The sequence below is a fragment of the Mandrillus leucophaeus genome, unplaced genomic scaffold (assembly GCF_000951045.1).
Source record: "Mandrillus leucophaeus isolate KB7577 unplaced genomic scaffold, Mleu.le_1.0 Scaffold110, whole genome shotgun sequence".
NCBI classification, from domain to species: domain Eukaryota; kingdom Metazoa; phylum Chordata; class Mammalia; order Primates; family Cercopithecidae; genus Mandrillus; species Mandrillus leucophaeus.
In genome coordinates, this window is record NW_012099210.1 from 1,207,699 (window position 1) to 1,229,854 (window position 22,156).

General features: G+C 38.0%; 1 protein-coding gene across 6 annotated transcripts in view; it reads left to right on the forward strand.

Moving 5' to 3' along the window:
* RBMS1 (RNA binding motif, single stranded interacting protein 1) overlaps window positions 1-22,156 on the forward strand; it is a 182,499-nt gene that overhangs the window by 80,838 nt on the left and 79,505 nt on the right. For 4 of the 6 annotated variants that reach the window (XM_011991443.1, XM_011991453.1, XM_011991448.1 and 1 more), the window contains exon 1: window positions 1,606-1,779. The exons of the other annotated variants lie outside the window; for them this stretch is intronic. In XM_011991443.1, coding sequence (XP_011846833.1) covers window positions 1,628-1,779 — 152 coding nt within the window. In that variant the 5' untranslated portion in view covers window positions 1,606-1,627. Of the gene's footprint in view, window positions 1-1,605; window positions 1,780-22,156 lie in introns of those variants that run through there. 6 annotated transcript variants of the gene reach the window in all.

Genomic DNA, 22,156 nt, shown 5'->3' on the forward strand with positions numbered 1-22,156 from the left:
AGTTAACATATCTAAATTAATGGGGCCAGGCATGATGATTCATGCCTGTAATCCCAGCACTTTGGGAAACCAAGGCGAGCGGATCACCTGAGGTCTGGAGTTCAAGACCAGCCAGGTCAACATGGTGAAACCCCGTCTCTACTAAAAATACAAAAATTAGCCAGGCATGGTGCTGTGTGTCTATAATCCCAGCTACTTGGGAGGCTGAGGCAAGAGAATCGCTGGAACCCAGGAGGCGGTTCCAGTGAGCCAAGATCGCACCACTGCACTCCAGCCTGGGTGACAGAGCGAGACTCCGTCTCAAAAAAATAAAAATAAATTAATGAGATCCCCGTGTGTTGGGATATTATGGAATTAGGATGACCATGGCAGAAGCTGGGTACAAAACTAGGAAACTATAGTGGGCAACGGAGGTTGCTGATGAGGTAAATGAGGGTATGCTTATTGCAAGGGATCTGCTTCTCCAACCTTCCACTGTGGGATTTGATTTGTCTTCTGTAGACATGCCTGACTTTTCTTGATTGTGCTGGTAAAAACCAAGCCATGAGATTTGAACCTTTTAACTGTCTAATGACTATTTAATTTTGGATGTTCAGACTGTTCATGAGTGATGTCTTTGAGTTAGTACAGTATATTTATTATTTAGAAAATGTGAGGTGAGAAAACATCCCTGTCCTGGTGTGAAATTGCCACGCATTTGCTGTGAGGACACTTGGGGTTGTGTGCCCTTTCATCTTAAGCTGAGCCATTTAACTTCCTCAAAGTCATGTGTGTGGCACTGGGTCAGAGAACTGTTGGTTCTTTCTTTCGGTGCACAGAGAATTATCTGGTGTGAGTACAATTTCAGACATTCTTCTTAGGTGGCTGCTGACTGTAAAACCACACTGAGTCCTTTGGTTGCAGGCTTTACAAGAATTGTGGTGGGTGCTGCAAGCTGGGAAGGTTTCCAGCTTGGACACTGTTCTCACAGGGGTTAAATTTCACAAGGTTAGCCAGAGCGAAAGGCAGCCTGCCTGGGAGTCTTACCCAGATGTCTCAATGAAGTCGTGTGCCTGTCTTAGAACTAGGTGAGATTGTCCTTATTGGAAGATCTGGATTAAACTCTTTCTTATACTTGAGGAGTAATTTTTTTTTTTGAAGAGTCATCCTAATAAAATTATAAGCAACTTTCAATCAAACGTTCTTCAGAATTTGAAAACCTTTTCAAAGTCTAGTGATTTCTAAATTACTGTATATTAAGATGGTATCATCTAACTTCATGCACATTAATTTTGAGTCTCAGTAGATGTGTTCCCGAAAAATGTGTGAATAAATTAATCTTACATAAATTTAGTCACATTTAAGGTGCTCATAGAGAACTTTTACTGAGTAAAGCCTGTTATCAATTTTATGTTGAAGAAGAGGCCTTTTTTAAAGTAGCGTGAACAGACCTTTTAAAAGGGTAAATTAAAATTTATACCTCAAAGTAGCTTAAGGTAATCTATATTTAAATCTTGGTAACTTCATTTTATTTGGGAGATCATACAGCCGCTGAATGACAGCCTCTGAATGGTGTCAGTCTCCTAATGCTAGCATACTAAGGCTTCTGATCTTTGTTTTCCAGCAGTCTCTGGTCCCAGCCCACCCCATGGCCCCTCCCAGTCCCAGCACCACCAGCAGTAATAACAACAGTAGCAGCAGTAGCAACTCAGGATGGGATCAGCTCAGCAAAACGAACCTCTATATCCGAGGACTGCCTCCCAACACCACCGACCAGGACCTGGTGAAGCTCTGTCAACCGTAAGTAGTAGTTGTTCGTATTATTTTAGCTGCTAAGTATCTTCTTGATCGTATTATAGGGTGATCTATACTGCATTGTAAGAGACGTTTATAAGAAATACGTGTGGACTCTCAGTATCGCAACAATAAAATGGGTTTCAAGTTTTAACTTCTTAAATACTTTTTCAGTCAATATTAATATCATCAGACTGGCTACATATCAAAATGAACTGGAGCATTTTCTCAATAGAATTTGACTTTATGGGCATATGAGAAGTAAAATGTGAATTTAAAAAAATTTTTTTTGGCTAGATATTTTTCAGGAGTTCTCATTTTTTGTGGATGCACCTCTGAGGGCCGGTCTAGCCTATGAGAGGAACTTTAGCTGTCATTGCTTGTCAGAAAGGTTATTAACCATATAACATCATACTGAATGTAAGCTCTTAATTCCAGCCGGGACCATATTAGTCTGCCTCCATTAGCATCCATAGTTTTGTAGTCTGGATTGTTCACTCTCATCACTTTGGGAATAAGAACTCAATTCTACCCTTTCAGAGTGTTATGAAGAAATGTGTGCATGTGCATAAAGTTCCAAAGTAAATTTGCATTATATGCTAATGCTGTCAATGAATAGAATATAATGTGCTTCTTTGCTGCAATTACATTAACTTACTAAGTAAGAAAGCACTAATTTTAAAACAAGGAGCCAGAAGCACTGTATAGTGCAAAGATCATTGTGTAAGGACTGAAAGCATCAAATTGCATTGAGCTATAAAAGCCTACACATATAACAGTACTTTTTATTTATCCCAAGACAATAATGGTCCCTTAAAAAGAGAATTTTGCATAATTGCAGTAGGAGACTTTTGCTAGAGAATGTTTCCTATTACCTGAATTTCAAAACACCTGATTGGTAACATCTCATTTCTCTTTTCCTGGTTAAAATCCAGATTCATTACGTCTTACTTTTTTTAAGAAAAAAAAATTTCAAAGCTAACTTGGTCAGTTATTTCCAAACTGGAACTAAAAGTAACATCTGGCCTTCCATGGGTGGGGAAGGGGTGATGGTTGTTTTGCTGTGTTTTGTTCTGAAAGGGGAGGGGTGGGACAGTAGGTGGTGGCTTTTCAGGATCTGGAGAGCTTTCTACAAGGCCATCCCTCCCAGCACTCTCCCTGTGCTTTTCTCATGTCCCCCTTTTTGATCAGCCCTTGTGGACTGTGACTCCAGTCCTTGGCTTTTGGGGCAGTGAAATAATGCCCTGCATTAGAGACTGCTGTGAAAGCAAGCCCAGCTCTTGGGGTTTGTCATTGCTGGCTGGAGGCAGAGGGAACCCTGCCAGGCACGCCCTGCCCTATTGCAGCTGTTCAAGACCACAAATAGGCCTTCTGCTATCTCCTCTGCTGCTGGCCTTTCAGTAGTGTTGTCTTATGTTTTTGCAGCGTAATTACAGGTAGATAGAGCGCCATAAAGTCTAAGGAATGAAAAATATGACTGTAAGAAACAGAAGAATGAAGCTAACTCTCAAATTCATGAGGTATAAGAGAAGAGGAGAGGTATTCAAAAAACAAATTGTTCTTCAGCTATTGTTGAATTATGTAGGGTGAGTTTTGATGTTAAGGAGACAGTTAACCCTAAAATACTGGAGTAACACCGTGTTTTATATACAGTAAATATGTACTTGAAAAATTGAGTCAGTAATTTTTTTTTGAACCGAATCATATTCCAAATGTGGCAGAAGAACATTTTATCATTTTTCCTAGAATATTCATTTCTTTTTTGTTGTTCTCTTTGACATGTATGGATTTTCTTAACGTATGTAAACATTACCCTCCTTCCTTTTATCAATAGCAGCAATAATGCTTTGCAACCCTCACTGTCTCCCATCACTTGCAAAGGAAGGCTCTTGTACAATCCCAGGTTTCATACTGAAGTCTGATAATAGTCTTCTTGATATGTATCATACAGAGGCAAAACATAACAATAACAGAGGACTCTGTCTCATAATTTGCTGGGAACTTCATTCCATTTAATACAGAAAATCTAGTAAATACCAAATTTGACTTGCTGAGAGTTTCGTGTCTTGGAATGTAGAGAAAGCACAAAAGAGCATTCCTGTTCTGGACTTAATTGTTTCCAATAAAGAAGAGCTAGTTGGTGACATAGAAGTGACAAGAACCTTATGAGAAAGTGACTCATCCTAGAGCTTAAAAAACCACTGGACATAATTAGAGATTTTTAGAAAAGTAGGTATCAGAAACGTCTCAGAAAAAAAAGTTATAAATCTATACCTCTAACAAAGAAAAGAAATACTTAGAACTAAAAACTTAGCACTGTAATTACAAATTGACCTGATGAGGCTGAATTAGGAGGGGAAATGATGGAAACAAATGATTTGGCTCTCCAGGGGGCTTGGATATTTTAGAGGATTATTTAACAGAAAGATGGGGACAAGCAGGAATGTTTATCACGGTGGCCCAATTCTATACAAATGGTGCATGAAGTCCAAAGGCATGTATGACATGAAGATTTTAAAAACTAGAGAGGAAAACAAAAACTGTTTTTTAAAAACTGTGTTTGAAGTAGAACATAGAGATGCTGTAATGTTAGAGGCGGTTACAGTGGAAAAGCAGATGTTGTGATACTGAGATGACAGGGAAAGGCAGCCCCACCCAGACTCAAAAGAGGGAGTCATGACCCTGCAAAGTGTAGATCACTATGGCTAAGAAGAGAAAGCATGTTGGGTAGGGGCTCAGACAGGAAGCCAACCAGCCTAAGTTCCTGATACAGGGTGGTGACGGTGGTGTCAGGTAATCTGGATTGAAAAGAGATAAATTTCCTAGAAGCTTTTAATGAAAGATGTCAACCAGCTCTATTAACTTCTAAATTGTGAAACACATACGAAAAATCTTGGAACCTTGACTGCTTTATGCTGCAGCAAGTTTACTCCCTATTTCTAAGAGGTTATCTATTCACAAACAAGATACCAGTTCAGTTAACCAGCAAGTTCAGGAAATGGAACAACCCAGGTGGCCGAAAGGATTCATCTATTGCCCCTTGGCTTAATTCTCTTCCTTCTCTGAAATCAAGCCAAACAAACACTATGCTTGACCGTGCTTATCTGTGTGGTGTATTTGTCACCTAAATATTTGCCAATGCAATATTTCTCTCATTGAGACTTCTTAGGCAGACTTTTTAGATAGATGAATTGAGGGCTCATGTTGTGTCCATTTTGTTGACATCTTAGCCATTTTTATTTTGCCTTCAGACTTTCAACTGAAACTGCACTAGCGTCTTAAATATCCCTAGCTTTTTTTCACTCTCATCCCTCTCCTCCTCAACTCTCTGCTCTTCAGGTTTGTTTTCTTGGCTGCCTCCTCCATAGTCCCATCGTCTGATAGGGGTATTTTCTACTCTTTTTACTTTCCTGTACATTTTCCATTTGAATATTTTATTTTTACCCATATTCAACCTCAAATTCAAAATATCCTCTCTCTCAACACTGTCTCTTTTCCAAATTTACTTTTTTAAACATGAAGCTTTAGGAGAGCTTTAGGAGTCAGCAGCTCCTTCTCTTTGTCCCTTAGTCACTAAGTTTTGTGGATTCTTCTTTGGCCCTTCTTCCTTCTTCTCCCTACCAGAAGAACCAGGTGACTCCTCCCTCCCTACAGTGTGACAGGAGAACAATTTGCTCCTCTGCTACCTTCCCTCTGGTGCCTCCCCTCGCCTTCTCTATTCAGCAAGGCCAAGTCCAAACTCTCTCTGCCTCCTTTATGCTTGGACCATACCAGTAACTCTCCTCTTTATTTCTTAATTTTTACATGTTGCCAGCTCATAATCAGCATCTTATTTCCATATAGTTCTGTTCTCCAAGTGCCTGTTACATTACTTAGCCACATGTCTGTGACAGTATATGATGCTAACAGTGTATCATCTTATACAGATTTGTCACCCTGACTACAAAGGCATTGTAGTCAGGATTGCTAGGTTTGGTATCCCAGAGTTACCTAAAAATGCAAGGCAAATACTGAATTCCCAGTCAACAGACTGTAAAATAGGTCAAATAATGCTATTATCAAAAATTGTGATAAGCATTAAATCAAATAATGTAAGTAAAAGAGCTGGTCCAGAGCCTAGATCACAGTTGTCTCTGAACAAATATTAGTATCCCTTGTTTCTTCCATCCTTGAAATTCTAACTGCTAGAATAAACTTAATTTATATTGAATTCTACATTTAAAACAAAGGAGGAAGAAACTCCACCAGATTTTGATTTTGAAAGCTAAGAAAGCCAGGGAAGTAGCTTATGCTAACATAACCTCCAACCTCCTCTTCCTTGAGGCTTTTTTTTTTTGTGGGGGGTGGGAGGGGTACAGGCATACCTCGTTTTACTGTGCTTTACAGATATTGCTTTAAAAAATAGACAAATTGAAGGTTTGTAACAACCCTGCATTGGGCAAGTCTATTGGCATTTTTCCAATAGCATATGCTCACTTTATGTCTCTGCATCACATTTTGGTAATTTTCACAATATTTCAAACTTTTTCATCATTATTATGTCTGTTGTGGTGATCTGTGATTAGTGATCTTTAATGTTAATTGTTTTGGGGCACCACAAACCATTCCCATATAGGACTTAATAAATGTTGTGTGTGTTCTGCCTGCTCCACTGACGAGTCAGTCCCCTTCTGTCTCCCTCTCCTCCGTTTTCTCTGAGATATAATATTGAAATTAGGCCAAATAATAGCCCTGCAGTGGCCTCTAAGTGTTCAAGTGAAAGGAAGAATCTCCCATCTCTCACTTTAAATTAAAAGCTTTTAAAATGAAAATTAAGCTTGGTTAGAAAGCCATGCTGAAAGCCGAGATAGACCAAAAGCTAGGTCTCTTGCACCAAACAGCCCGCAAAGGAAAAGTTGAAGGAAATTCAAAGTGCCACTCCAGTGAACAAATGAATAAGAAAGCAAAACATCCTTATTGCTGATGTGGAGAATATTTGAGTGATCGGAATAAAAGATCAAACCAGCTACAACATTCCCTTAAGCCAAAACATTATCCAGAGCAAGACCCTAAATTCTTCAACCCTGTGAAGGCTGAGAGAAGTGAGCCTTCTCTCTTCAATGCTATGAAACAGCATTGCATGCTATAGAGAAATCTTGCATGAAAAAGAAGAGTCCATTGATGCAGCAATCTTCACTGTTGTCTTATTTTAAGAAATTGCCACAGCCACCCCAGCCTTCAGCTGCCACCACCCTGATCAGTCAGCAGCCATAAGCATCAAGGCAAAATCCTCAGCCAACAAAAAGATTACAACTTAGGCTGAAAGTTCGGATGGTTAATACTTTTTTATAATAAAATATTTTTTAAGAGATTGGAGTGCAGTGGCTATTCTCAAGCATGACTGTAGTGCAGTGCAGCCTTGAACTCCTGGGCTCAAGTGATTCTGCCTCAGCCTTCTGAGTAGCTGGAGTTACAGATGTGCACCACTGTGCCTGGCTAATACAGCATTTTTTAAATTACGGTATGCACACCGGGCTTTTTTATACATAATGTTATTACATAATAAACTACAATATAGTGTAAATATAACTTTTACTTATGCTTGGGAAGCAAAAAAAATTTGTTTGACTTGTTTTATTGCAATACTCGCTTTATGGCAGTGGTCTGGAACCAAACCTGCAATGTCTCTGAGATATGCTTGTGTTTGCAGAAGAATTGTTTCAGCCACATGCTACCCACACCTGATTATTGCTCATCATAATAATTACCGTGGCATGTGAAATACTCATTGTGTCCAGCCTTTTTTAAAGATTTACAAATAGCATAAGTGTGCAAGATTTGGTAATGGCTCTCCCTGATTTGTAGTGGAGTAAATGTCTGAGTCTCTGTTGGCCCAGGCTGGGTAGCTTAAAGGTTGCTATGGTATTGACATCATATGAAGAGTTCTAGGTAACTCAGTGTAACAGTAACTTACTTTAATGGAAAAACCAGTGACTTGATATTAAAACAAAATGAGGTATCTCTACTCTTTCCGTCTTCTACAGACAGCCCTTCCCTCATTCCTAAACCAATTCTTGATTCAGTAAATTTCTAATTTGTTTCCAAGTGCAGTAAAACATATGATTTTAATAGAAACATGAAATTAAATCTAGCTTATGATATGATAGCCTGTTACTATTTAAAAGGAAATATTTTTGAAATGTAATCGGTTTCCCCTTTTGTAATATTCAATACATACTTATTTTCTATCCCTTTGTTTTGTTTTCTCTGTAAGTTTTCCTTGTGTTTTTGAACACAGCACAGATCTTAAAAGGTGAAACAGTAAAGCAAGACAGGTCAGCAGAGAGACAGGATAGTATTATCACCAATGTGGTGGACTGGGAGAAGCCAGAAGGCTAACCTTGATGTGAAGGAATTGGGGTGGCTTTCAGGAAGGAGATGACATCTCAGCCTTAAAGGACAAGGAAAATTTCATGAAGGGTGAAAGCAATAGTATCCTTCGGGCATCAAGAAGTGCCCAGCAGATGTGAGAACCCTTGGATGTTTAAAAAGGTACAGAGAGGGCTTCTTGGTGCAGAGCTGGCACTCGGCAGTTGTTAGTTACCCAGGGTTCCCGTGACGGGTTGTCAGTGGGTGTAAAGGAATGTGAGGCCGTAGGTATAGGTTGGGGACATACCGTTACCATCTTGACTGAGACAGTTAACGCCAACATTTTAGTTTGGAGTTTATTCTTTAGTTACAGACAAAAAGCTGTTGGAGTGGAAGAGTAGCATAATGAATTTCTCTCCTTTCTTTCTGTCTCTCTCGGATGCTAATTTTGACACAAGCAGAAAGGGTGGATTGGAGAAGGGGAGGACTCTCATAGGTGAGAGGGAAGCCTCTAGTTGCATTAACTGAGAGAGAGCGCACATGAAAGGCACCGACTTTTAGTGGTTCTCTCTTAGTCCTGAAACTCCAGAGTCTCCCTGTGTTCCCCAGATTTGACCATGCTTTTGTTTGCGTTACCACAAATAGGGCCCATTGAACCACTTGCTTTTCTGAAACCACTAGCTAATTTGTTGAATGCTGATTTAGATTAATTTTTTGAGATGGAGTCTCACTCTGTTGCCTGGGCTGGAGTGCAGTGGTGCAATCAGCTCACTGCAACCTCTGCCTCCCAGGTTCGAGCAATTCTCCTGCCTCAGCCTCCCGAGTAGCTGGGATTTAAAAGAATATTTTAAATTATTCTTACTGTCGTAAGAAATTAGGGCAACTAACAGGACAAGGACAACTTGAAATGGTTATATTCATTATTTGTACATCTCCATTGATCTCTGTAACACTGAGATTTCTTAAGCAATCCATCTGCTAAAAGATGTTTTCTCTCCACCCTGAAATTAAACGATCATCTCTTTTATTACAAAATGATTAGGCTACCTTTAGGGTAAAATTTGAAAGTGAAGGCATTCTAATAAATTGAATAGTTTTTTGATGCTTGATCAGCTTTTACCCTATTACAAAGTTACCTTCAACATTTACTCTGAAGGGAGCAATGGGCCCAACAGACCCAGTGTTTTGAAATCCCTATGTAAATAGGAAATCTTTTGGAATGTATAGAAATTACATGAAATAGAAGAGCCTTTATTTTCAATACAAAAGAATGATCCTGTAATGAGATAGGAAAATCATTCCACCCAAGAGGGACTCAGTTCTTTAAAATTGAAGAGAGAATTTTGAGTCAGGGGACCCAAGGTCAAGTGACTCAGTCCAGAATGCCTGAACATACCCTTAGTTATTACATTTATTTTAGAAAGAAAGACACACACATGCTTCACATGTATTCTACACAGGAGTATTCAGATAGCTATGCAGATGTGACAGACATAGACCAAACGTTTCATTGCCTGCATTCACATCATTCTAAAGCAACACCTCTGAGTCTTAGAAACCCGAAACTCTTCATGTAGGGTTAAATTAGAGGCTAATATAAGGGAATAGCTTCTCTTTAAGATATAATTTGCCCTTTATGTGTTGTCTTCCAAGAAAATTGAAGAACAGTCTTACTGCTGGTGATGATGATAATGGTTATGGTGTATTTAACTCACAGGCATTACAATAAAACACCCACAGATGATTTTTTCTTTGGTAGCTACTACATCTCAGGTAATTGAGATCTGAGCATATTGAGCTGTGTTATATTGTATTGTAGTTGTTTGAATGTTCTGTCTTTTTTTAAATGGTATTTTACAAAGCTACTGAAATCTATATCTAGTGATTTTTTATTTCTTACATTTCTTTGAGGGACAAGGAAAGAAAAATAAAAGTAAACAAAAACATAGAGTCGTGGGCAAATAGTTCTTCTCTCATTAAGTGTGTCCTTTAAAAATTAAAAAAAAAAAAACCAAAAACCTAATCTTTATTGACTGGTAAAAAATGTTTTAATTTTCCCAAAAAGTGAAAATTGGGTTAAGATGATGAGTTTTCTTCAGTTAATTATAGAAAATGCCTTCCATTTTTGTGTCTATTACTATTATATAGCTTCTCGCGCCCATTTACAAATTTGATTTTACAAATCACAGGATTTTTTTGATTTCCAAATGTTTTTGTCCCATAAAACAACTCATTTTTATCCTCTCAAGTTCTTTCATCATTGATCTAGAATATTCTCCATACATAAAATATTAATAACAGTATTTTCCGGAACTTGGCTTGCTTCTATTATTGCTAGCATAATAGGATGACACGTAATAAATAACACAATGAGGGCTTAGACCAAGGAACTTGAGCATATTGCTGAAAAGTGTGATCTATATGACGTGCAGTTTACAGAATTTGTCTCATCGTTGTAAAAAGGAATGCCAATCTGCTAAGTAAAAATATTGAGTCACTAATTGTAACTTAATTCTCTCATCATGGACAGTATTCCAGTAAGGTTCCATGTCAAAGAGTTTAACACATGATGCATTTGAGACTGAGCAAAACACAGAACCTTTGCGATCTCCCACCCACCCCATAAATGGACACAAAAGCAGAGTTGAGAGCTTAAGAGCAGTTGTGTAAGTAACTGAATCTTCTTCCCATTCATCTCTTGGGTAAGCGAAATGTAGAATCATTTTCTTGTTCATGTTAGTAGCATCATTTCTTTTCTTGGTTTAGAAAAATTTTGGTACTTTAAGAAATACTTTATGTATAATACTTCTTTGACATACCAAGGTGTATAGTTTGAAGACTTTTGGAAATCCCCAGATTTCACAGAAATAATTTTAGCATCACAAAAAAGAAGATCCCACGAAATAAATACCTGCTCCCCAATAGAGAACCATCTCACTTACACCTCTGTGTATACTTTCTTCAATTTTATCATTAGAACTATCACTCGGTTCGTTTTCAAAAATTAAGACAGTGTTTAATCCCTTCTTGAAAATTGCTGTGTACACGATTAGAACAAAACCTTATTGAAATATGGAGCTTAGGTAATGGGCTATGCTTCTTCACTGGCTTCACAATCTGCTGTCCTCTGCTGAGAGTATCCACAATTCAAATGCATGCTGTAGCAATATTAAGCATAACTGCACGTCAGAGAATTTTAATGTCATCATGAATTGTTGAAACTTCAAATATTAATTATTACCAAGTACCTACTTTATACATTCATTTGATATTTTGACAGAAAATCTCAGTTATGTCTATTTTCTAATTTATCCTCAGTATAAAATCTGCCAGTAAGCATGGATATTTAGAAATTTAGCCAATCCTCCTTATTGTCAGTTGACCTTTTTCTTTAGGGTATCGTTTTGTTACTCCTAGGCATGATAAAGAGCCATTCTCTTTTCTAATGCCCAAATACTGCACAAGCTGTTGGCAAACCCATTTTAATAACAGCCTTAGCAGAAGTTAATTGGGGAGCTGGCACTAAAAATAATTATCATAACAATAAGAATTTTTATAAAAATCACCCTTTCCTTCTCTGTGATTGAAGAGAGTATTTATGTCCTTTCCTTGTTCCTTTATATGAGCCTTGGATTTCTGTAGCAGCAGCTTGGGGATATTTAACCATTATATGAAGGTGAAGGTACTGTCATCAGAAATAAAAGCCTCTAAAAATCTTTATTTGGCAGTTGTGCTTGGTTTTATGTAGAATTTCCTTATTGGGTTACTGTTGAATCTCAGAAATTTATAACCTTTCCCTTCATCTTTAGTTCATAATAAATGCATATGAAAAAAAAATCCTGTGTAATGTGTAAACATCTAAGTAATGCTAGCAGCCAAAAATTGTCTAATGCTTGCTGTCTCCCAGTGACTATGCCAAGTATTTTATTATTTAACACTTAGAACAGTTTTATGAGCAATATTATCATCTCTGATTTTCTGTCTTAGTCTCTTATCTGCTGCTATAATAGAATACCACAGATTAGGTAATTTATAAAGTAAAGAAGTTAATTTGTCTATAGTTCTGGAGAATGGAAAGTCTAAGAGCATGATGTTGGTGTCAGGTGAGGGCCTTCTTGCTGCTTCATAATAACATGGAGGAAGAACAAAATGAAGCTGAAAGATATTTCTTTTTCTTACTGCCTAGGATAATATAGCTGATAATGGTGGAGCCAGAACTTATGAATGGACAGTCTGACTCCAGAGCTCATCCTCTGAACCACTGTGCTTTCTGCCTGTCCAAGTGTGCCCTGAATGCTACTTTATTAACTTTCTCTTTACCTCACCAGCACCCTTGTTTCTTCATCAGCACCACAAACTACAAAATACTAATTTCTCCAGGACCGTAAAAGATATTGGGCCATGATAGATTTAACAAAATTTAATTAGAAAAAGCACCTTTTCGGTATGTCCACTTGAATAGCCAATAAAATAAAAAACTCAAAGGCAGGAGGATAGAGGAGGAACCTGTCTTTCCTGATGTCTAACAAAATAATCCCTTTTAGCATAGCTGGTCGTATGAAACTCAGCTCCTGGTTAGCTGTCTAATGTGCAGCTCCCCAAGATTACACAGCTTAGAGAAGGTATGCAACTTGTCACTTGCTAGGCGCCTGAGAGGGTTTTTGCATATATGAAAATAAACAATTTTTTAGAGGTCACTGTCTTACAAGTCCTAATACTGCGTTAGAAAATAATGGGCATGTAAGAGCGTTATAATTTTGCTGTGAGTATAAATCTGATTAAAACATAAGAAGACACTTTTGGGGAGAAGTGAATGGTAAATCCCATTTTTTTGTAATTTAACAAATATTTATCAGGCATTATGCCAGTGATTTTTCTATAGATACTGCACTGAGACATTTTCCACCTTTAAGGAGGTGTAGAAAATGAACTTCACACATAATGTAGATCAGAATGTGGGAGATAGAAAGTGCTACTGAAATTACAAAGTAAGGAGTGATTGCTTGTTAAGGGGGGCATCAGGCGGAGCTTGGCATTTGAATGAATCTTCAGGATGAGCTTGGCAGCCCCACCCCAGCATTGAAGACAGGACTAGCTCGCCTGCCTGCCCTGCTTGGTATTCACTAATGCCATACTGGGCGGGGAGGGGGGGAGTTTTAACACCAGAGGAGGACTTGTACTTCACTGAGAAGGTAGGTGATACATGCTGCCCCAAAGTTTGTCCTTGGTGGAATGTCCAGAGGGAGGGTGGAGGAAGAATGTGGTTCAAAGATGAGTATAAGATTTGATTGAGTCTAACAAACTGGGAATTTGATATCATTAACAAATACAGAGATCAGGAGGAAGAGTTTGTTTTTATTCTTGCCTGGTGGAAATTCGCATCTACTCTCAGGGGACACTCCAAATTGAGTGCCTGTTTGCTTTATGAGTTTCTGTACTTCTGGTGTGGCTATTAAATGAAAGAAGTAATGCATCAGCTCCAGGCTGGTGAATCTTCAATGCAGAAGAGAGGCTAGTAATTAAACATTCTGTTTGTCAACTGAAACAGGTGATCTGTTTGTTTATTACTCACTGCTTATTTATAGTGGATCCGAAACTCTCAGTTGAGATAGCCTGGATGGTCAGCAATGGTCTCCAGTACTTAATTATTTTCTTAGATGTTTATACTTTGTTTTAGGTGTATAAATTATTTGGAAAGTTGTTTTTTGTTTAATAAAGTGCTTACAGCTCCCTTGATTAGAATTGTTTGGCTTCAAACTAGAGACTTTTGAGACGAAATTTCGTAAGAGAGGCATGGAACTGAGTGGGAGGAAAGGAAGATGAGTTTCCATAAATGAGGTATCTAGAATTAGCGAGAAAGTAGACTCACAGCACAGACAATCCTGACCAAGTTTATGGCGCTGCCAGGGCACATGTACTTCCTCTCCTCTTGGCTGTCTATGCACTTACTAACCTGGCCATGCCAGACTTAATGCTTGTCTGAATTGCTTATGGGGCCAGGACCATTTGTCTTCCTCATTTTCTTTTTGTGCCACAGCATCTTCTTGCCTCTGTTAAGTGTCACATGTCAGTAAAGGAATCTGCATGGGATATCAGCATGTGTTTGAGCATCAGCATTTGGATGTACAGCTTTAGATTTCCGGATTTACAAAGGACACTTTCCTACAGCATAAGGACTAGTTCTTTAAAGATGAAACAAAGAGACATTCATTTGTGGTCCTGGAAACAAATTGGGCGTGCTAGCCCATTTGGACAGGAGCACTGATGCTTTCCAAGTGGGCTTCCAAAGTGTTTCATCTTCACCTTCAAAGCTAGGCCATAAATTGTGAAATTGTTTTCACTGTCCCTTAATATGAGGCATAGCTTTTGCTCCAATACTTAACCTATTTCAATGCCCCTGTGTAGCTGGCTAGATATTTTGTTTCTTAGATTTTCCTCCACCACCCCTATCCATTACCCTTAGTTTAAGTTTGACAGCATGCAGTTAGCTTTTAAAAGCCATACTTATTTAATTTTGGCTCTGATTTTTGAGGCACAAGAATTTGAGCATTTATTTAATTGAAAAGTTTATTGAACTTTTTTCATCTCTAGTCTGAATTACAGAACTTTACATCTCTTCTAGTCAAGTGACTGTTAACGAGGAGCACGCACCAAAATCAGAATTTACATGTCAGGTCCTTCCATAGATTCAGGAGTCAGAAGACAGAGAGATACTTAATGGAGAAGCGGCATACCAGACACTTATACTAAAGAGCACAGGCTCAGAGCCTTCCACCTGGCCCTGCCTCTTGCTTGAGCAAATTTCTCAACCTCTCTGTGCCCCAGTTTCCTTACCTATAAAGTCAGAATAATCATAGTATCTGCAACATATGGTTCTTGTAGGGACTAAGTGGGTTAATGTCAAGTGCTCTGAACACTTCTGGTATGTATTAATGTCACATTAATGTCTAATTCTAATGGTCAATCCCAGTTGAGAGCTTCATTTCATCTTTTTATGTTATAACTGAGAAAGCTGAGGCTCAGGGAAGTTTAAATGACCGTTTTAGAGTCACAAAACTAGAGAGGAGGAGGCTTGGGAAAAGAATCCATGTCTCCTGAAATACCCACCCATCTTGATTTGCCACTTGACTTTTCACTAGTGCATGTTACCCTTAACTCTGCTCTTAATCATGAGGATGAGATATCTGTACTTTAGTTTCTTGCCAAAGAACTTAATTTTGTCCTCTCCACTGGGCAGGTCTTGTCACAAGCTCTTGGAAGAAATAAGATTTATGAAGAATTGTATGAAGGATTTGGAGTTTCTTTGTTCATCATAAAGCTTCCCAACTTGGCAAACACAGGAAACGATAATATTTGTATTATGTTATATTGACACTGAATTAGATTATATTGGATTGCCACTTACGAATGAGGCTGGTCATTGCTGGAGGTGACAGGCCCCACCCAGTCTCCAAGGGTTGACAGAATCAGCATCTCCTGACACGTTTAACAGAACTACTCCAGCAAGTGTGGTTTTTAAAAAATGTTCAACAAAACTATACACAAAAATATTTAAAAGTGGTATTTTTAATTATATGCTGTATAAGTACAGATTTACATTTGTAAACTTATCAGGGAGAACAGTGAGACATTTTTGATAAACTCAAAAATGTGAGATCAGGGCTTCTGGATAACAGTTGCAGAACAGTATCAGTAACATACCTAATTTATTTCTGTATTTCATTTTGGTTGTATGGCATTTAGAAAATCCTTATGCATATCCATAAGCAACTTCTTAATATTTTAATTTTTAACAAACTCATTTTGTCTTGATACGCCATTGAATTAATCTTATTAGAAACTAGAAATAATTTTTTTTGCCTCAACATTGAATTCATAGTAATATAGCTATTCACGTGCCTCATAATAGATATAGAAGTCTGACCAGAAGCACCCAAAACTTAGCATCAGTACCAGTCAATGATGTCACTTTATCATGATGCAACACGGTAGGCACTTTAGTATTACACAATCGTCTATTAGATCATGGTGAGGGTGTGTGCCAACTAGTTGTACCTGCTCTTGGCCTGGCATTTGAGCATGATGGATGTGTAGGTCATTTGTACAATTTTATATGAATGGACATGTGCAGACTTGAATTTCCAAAAGAATACCAACATAGAGTTACAACTTTCCTAATCAGTGACTCATTTATACAAAGAGGTAACAGGAGACACATTTGTCTAATGTCAGCACTTGAAGCACTTTAATGTAGATGTGGTCATCAGTATGTTAACATTTGTTGTGCTATGTATTTGCCTGCATTTCCTATTATTTGTTTTTGTACTTAAAGGCTAAGAAGTCTTTAAATACAAAATATTCATATGGAAAATTGATGGAACCCCTGAAGTACTTCTTCAGAGCCTAATTTGGTAGCCACTGTTCAAAGGAATGTGCCATTTATCCCTGGATGCAACAATATTATCAGAAAGCCTTGTGCATTAACCACATAGCTATTTGCCCTTGTAGAATTCCAATATTGGGCCCCAGCTGATCCTTTGACTGTGCATTGCACATAGAGTATGGCTTTTAGGAGGAACCATAGGAAGACGCTCCTTCTGGCATCAGAGCTGGGAAAAACGGAACTTCAGCCCAGGACCTGGTTTTACTCTAATGAATACTCAATTTTGTAATGTTGTATTTCCTTATGTTCACTACTAAGAAGTTATGAGTCAACTTTGCATCCAACATTAGCACTCTGCAGGATCTCACTTTCAGGTTCATATATTTGTGGAAAAACTACTCCTGGGTTTATTTTTCCTTCACTTACCTTGAACTTTATATCTCTTTTTGTCTTGTGGTGTTGCATATATTTGTGCCAGCAGCTTCAAACTTTTTGGGGAAAGAGGTAGAAGCAAATGTTTCTCATGCTCTCTGTTTGACTACCCTTAAAATCACAGAAGGAACATTGCTTAGTTACCTTCTTTTTTCAGTTTGTATAGCAATGGTTATTTTGATTATCAAAGTGGCTCACTTGGGAGTGCTGATATTTTGGATATCTGATGGCATTTCCATTGGAAAGGAGAATCTGGTCCCTTCTCTTAATGGCCCTGCAAATAAATTAGTGCATACACAACAGTTTCCTGGACTGTCAGTAAACATTAAAATCAGCAAATAATCAAAATCATGATTTCTAGCAACTTTTAGCTTGATTGACGTCTTTGCTGAAAGGAAAGTTTTTTTAAATGTGATTTTTCTTATACCCATTCTTAGTTGGAATTTACTTTGGCGTTGAATTAATTGCCCCTGCCTTTAATTATTTGAAGACAGGAAACATTCAGCAACTTGCCTGGATATGTGTTTCAGCTGCAGAGGTTTGTATTACCTGTATTTTGCCTGCTTAATAAATCACAATTTAAAAGTATTGGTTCTGACTTTTAAACCTCCTGTGAGGTATGCATCTGCTTTGTTCTCTACCTGAGTTCCTGATAAACCTCTTGATAAATTCCCAGCCTTGAGCATGAAGGAACATCCTTCTGGAAGCAGTTCATCATGCCATTGTCGTTCATTCATTTCCTTTCCTCCTCTCCCCTGCTTTCCTTTCAATGTCTAACAGTACCAGCCTTTCCTTGGCTTGCATAGACAGTAATGATATATCTGTTGTGGGTCTTTCTGAATTGCTTTTACTTCTTTACAGGGCTGTTCATTTGTACCTCAATCTTATTACACAGATGTAATGGTTTTTCTGACCTCTGATACTGCTAGACCAAGGTCTACTCCATGGGTCCCACCACTGACAAATATCCAGGGCAGAAGAATTTTAATACCACGTTGAGGAGAAATGAGGAGATGCTTCCTAAAGGATCTTGGACTGCAGCAGATTAGGCAGTCTTCCATTCTCCACTTGTAACGCTGTTAGTGTTTAAAACTTCAGCAGCAGGATCCTCGGAGTGCTGTTGCCACACTGACACAGTTGCCAGGCTGTCTTATCATGGCTACAAGACCTTGTATTTTCTGCCTCCTCTCCCTATAACTTCTTTGACTTTATTCTCCCTTACTGTCCTCCACCACTTCATTTCAACCATAGTGGACTCCTTGATGTTTCTTAAGTGCACCAGGCCTTCCACATACCTTACGCTGGTTTTTCCTCCTCTGCCTGCAGTGCTCCTCCCCTGGATCCTCCTGACTTGCTCCTTCATATCCTTCAGGACCTTGCTCATGTCACCTTCTCCATCAGCCGACTCAGCCACCCTTTAAAAAATTGTAATCTGCCTCTACTTCACCTTGGCATTCTCATTCTCCACCCCTCTCCACCCCCGGCCACCCCGCTTTGCTTGTACTATTGTTGTAATACCACCCCTAACATATTGTATAATTTGCTTATTTTTGCTTATTTATTATAAGCAAAATCAGCAAATATTTTTGAAGGAAAGAATAAAGTGCTGCTTTATGTGGCACAAAGGAAGGCTGAGTATGAGCCCAAATCCCTAATTACGGAGGCATTGTTATCTTGATAGCCACAGTCATGGCCTATTCCTGGGGTACATATTTCTCTCCCTTCCTTTCTCTCTCTCTCTCTTTCTCTCTCTGAGATGAGCAGAGAATAGCAGTGAATGTGGATTACTCAGTGCTGGGAAAGGCTGTGGTGAAAATGAAGACTCTAGAATTTGCCACAAGAAGAAACTTTATCCTCCCACATGATACACATTCTTCCTATCATCCTGGAATTTTTTCATCTATTTATTGTTTTGTGTATTTCTGTGACACATCAAGTCATTTTTTGTAATGAGGCAGGCTACAAATAAATTCATCTATTAAGAAATGGTAAATAATCAAATACTTTTAGCCTCTGGCTCTTCATTGGTGACATCAGCAGATTAAACCAGAGATCAGAAATAAACAAGCAAGTGGCCATGTACCACCTCATTTCCTGTCTCCTGATAGAATTGCTAATAAATAGATGAGAATACTCTTTCCTACTGCGCCTGGCTGGGCCTCGGAATCTTTCCCTATGCAATACAACCACTAGTAACTCATCAGAGTGGGCATGCAAGAGGAAAGCTATTTGAAACTCTTGGCAGATTCCTTTCAGCTCTGTGATCCAAAAAAGGAGAAATAAAGGATTTCTCTTCATCTTTCTAAGGTCCCAGAACCTTGCTTGTTTCAGATTTTTTGGTATTAAATATCCCTCTATAAAACATTAATAAACTCAAGTAATCATTAACTGGGCTATCTTCCAGTATAGTCAAAAAATAAGTTTTACTAATTCATCAAGTTTTCAGATTATAGAGTTTTACCTTATATGTCTTATATGAATTGCCAATTTTCAAAGCAATAGGATGCACTGAGATACATTTTCTTATCATCATTCACATTACACTTACCACTTGTATTCCAGACTCATCATTAGGACCAATTACTATTGAATTATGCTTGTGGTGAAGAGCTGCTTATGATAGATTTCTTGTCAATCAGGTGCTTCATCTCTAGGTCTTATGCTGTATTTGATCAGTGCAGGTTGATAGTCATTAAATAAGCTCTTCAAGCTCAGCCATCAATGAGAAGTTAAGCACTTGAAACAGTCATCCTCTGTGAAAGCCATTTCATTCCTGCCTCATTTTTGCCTTTGTCCTGTGTTCTTTGCTGTTGATTTTTTACCTTCGCCTTCTAGGGTATGTCTCTTTGTAAGCTACCTTAAGTCCTTTCTAGAACAAGACAGGCTATAATATGTATACATGCTACATACATAAATACACATACACACCTACCTGCACACAAGCGTTTATGTTTGAATGCGTAGATGGGTAAATGTCATTTTTATTATTGTAAGTAAAATGAAAAACAGCAACCAGAAACTTTTCATTCCTCTGGTGAAGAGGATATTTTGAATGAGATACCTTTAAAATATCTTGTTGGGGAGCATTTGGGAGATCAAATGCATGTACTCTTTTGGAAAAAAAAAGTCCAGTATTGGCTTGGGGTGGATTTATATAATGGTTTACTTTCTCACTATGTTTTAAGTGCAATACATAGCATCCTTTAATTGGATCACAATTAGGAAAACTTTTTCCAGTAATAAAATTAGAGATAATGACTGTGCGGGCCATTGTTCTGTTCTAGAATGGTCAAAGCTCAGAAATACCACCCCTGCCTATTTTCCATGCAATAGACAGTGCTTAATTTGTTGTTATTTTAGCCTCATTTCTCAATCATGGACTCTAAATTAAAATTGAAATAATGAATATGAAAGCACTAAGTAATAAAGCATTCTATTCAAACAGAAGATTAGGGATATCAGGGCTTCTATTGGTGCGTTATTGGGCTAGATTTGAGATATTGCCCTTGAAGTACAGCAAAAGCAAAATTCCTTAGTCTAAAAATGTTATGAATCATGATAATATATTTTATATGGTGTTAGAGATCAGTAAAAATGTAATTCTCAAAATAACACCTTCCACAGATAGAAATTGGTAGACCTTCAGGTGATTTCACCCATAGTATTCAGGGCTGGTTTATACCGGTACTTGTTGACCTTCGATGAGAAAACAGATTAGTTCTACTGCTGTCTTGTGTTCACCACCATTCTGCTTAGAATAATTTTCCAGTTCTGTAGTCTTACTTGATCCTTGGCATCAATGGAATTCATTATTGTGGCTGTCTCTTACATCACTGGATATCACACTGATGCTATAAGAGGTGATAAAAGTAAGGTTTAAGATGGTGTTTAAAGAAACAGTATGGTCTTATAACCGTTACATTAAAACTTGTTTGAGAATCTTGTGTTTTGGCAAGGTTGTATTTGCTTTGGTGGTTATGTGGTTTGACATGCCTTGTGAGTAGTTATGTTGAATTTTTCACTGAAACTAAACCATTTGAATTAGTACATCTACAGAAGCAATAGAATACAGCTTTAGCATTATAAGTAATAAATTGCCAGCCCTTAGTGAAAAAAAAAAAAAAAGAAGCCATAGTCCCACCTCTGCATTAATACCCAAAGTGGATTTTTCCCCCTTTAGTGCAAAGTCATTCATTTTTCTGATACTCATTTCTTACATGATTTAAGTTAAAGCTCAAAGACTCTGGCAGTGGTTTTATACACGCTTTTTTTCACTGGCGATAGGAAAATGTCTTTTTTTCTTAGTACTGCCAGAAAAGGAAACAATGAAGTTTCTTTCATAATCATGCTTTTGCAAAGTTTGCTTTTTAAGTAGAACTTCCTTGTAATAATTATATTTCGTTTCAATTTGTCAAGGAATCCAAATGAAAAATAAGGTTTTCTTTGGTGTATTTTGAAAGGTAGCTTTAAGAAATTTTGTTCATAACTCTATAGTGTTTAGAGGATTTTGTTATTGTCTAAGACTGCTAATTTCTGTTCTTCAGTTTTTCCATTCCATTGCATTGCCTTCAGAGTTTTAGGAAGGCTTAAAACAATGGAAAGATTCAGTGTTAGGATTAATAATTGAGAGAATTAATATGTAGCACCTGTTGCTTGCTGGCTGTCTTCATCCTAACCCAATTCCTGCATTGGTTAATGTATCTTCAGGAGGAATGGATGGATGCTGGGAGCTTTCCCAGTTTTACAACATGAGAACTCAAATCAACTTCGATTCACTTTTTAAATGGATATATAGGAGATTTGGATATTTTCTGTGATTTGTCTCTATTTTAAGGATATGTTCTAATTCTTATTTTATACCATTTTGATAAACAAAATCCCCTCTTAGAAAGATAGGAAAGCAGGCCACTCTTCTGAAAGAATGCCCTGGCTGCCCCAGGGCCCCATGCAGCATCAGGAGACCCCGTGAACTGCTGCCCACTTTGCTTAGTGTTTGTGTCATAGGAGTAGTTAAATACTTTTAGCATCACTTATGAACTGGCATATTCATGTTAAAGAGTATATGCCCATGGTCAATAATATTGCAGCCCATCTCTGATAACTGTAAAGACCCAGAACAAAAGAGGTCGAGAGCCAAAACTCTAGCTAAAAGTTTTTTTAAGAAGGGGCATACCTGGGAGAAATTTAGTGGTTGAGAACACCCTAAAGACTGGAGAAGGC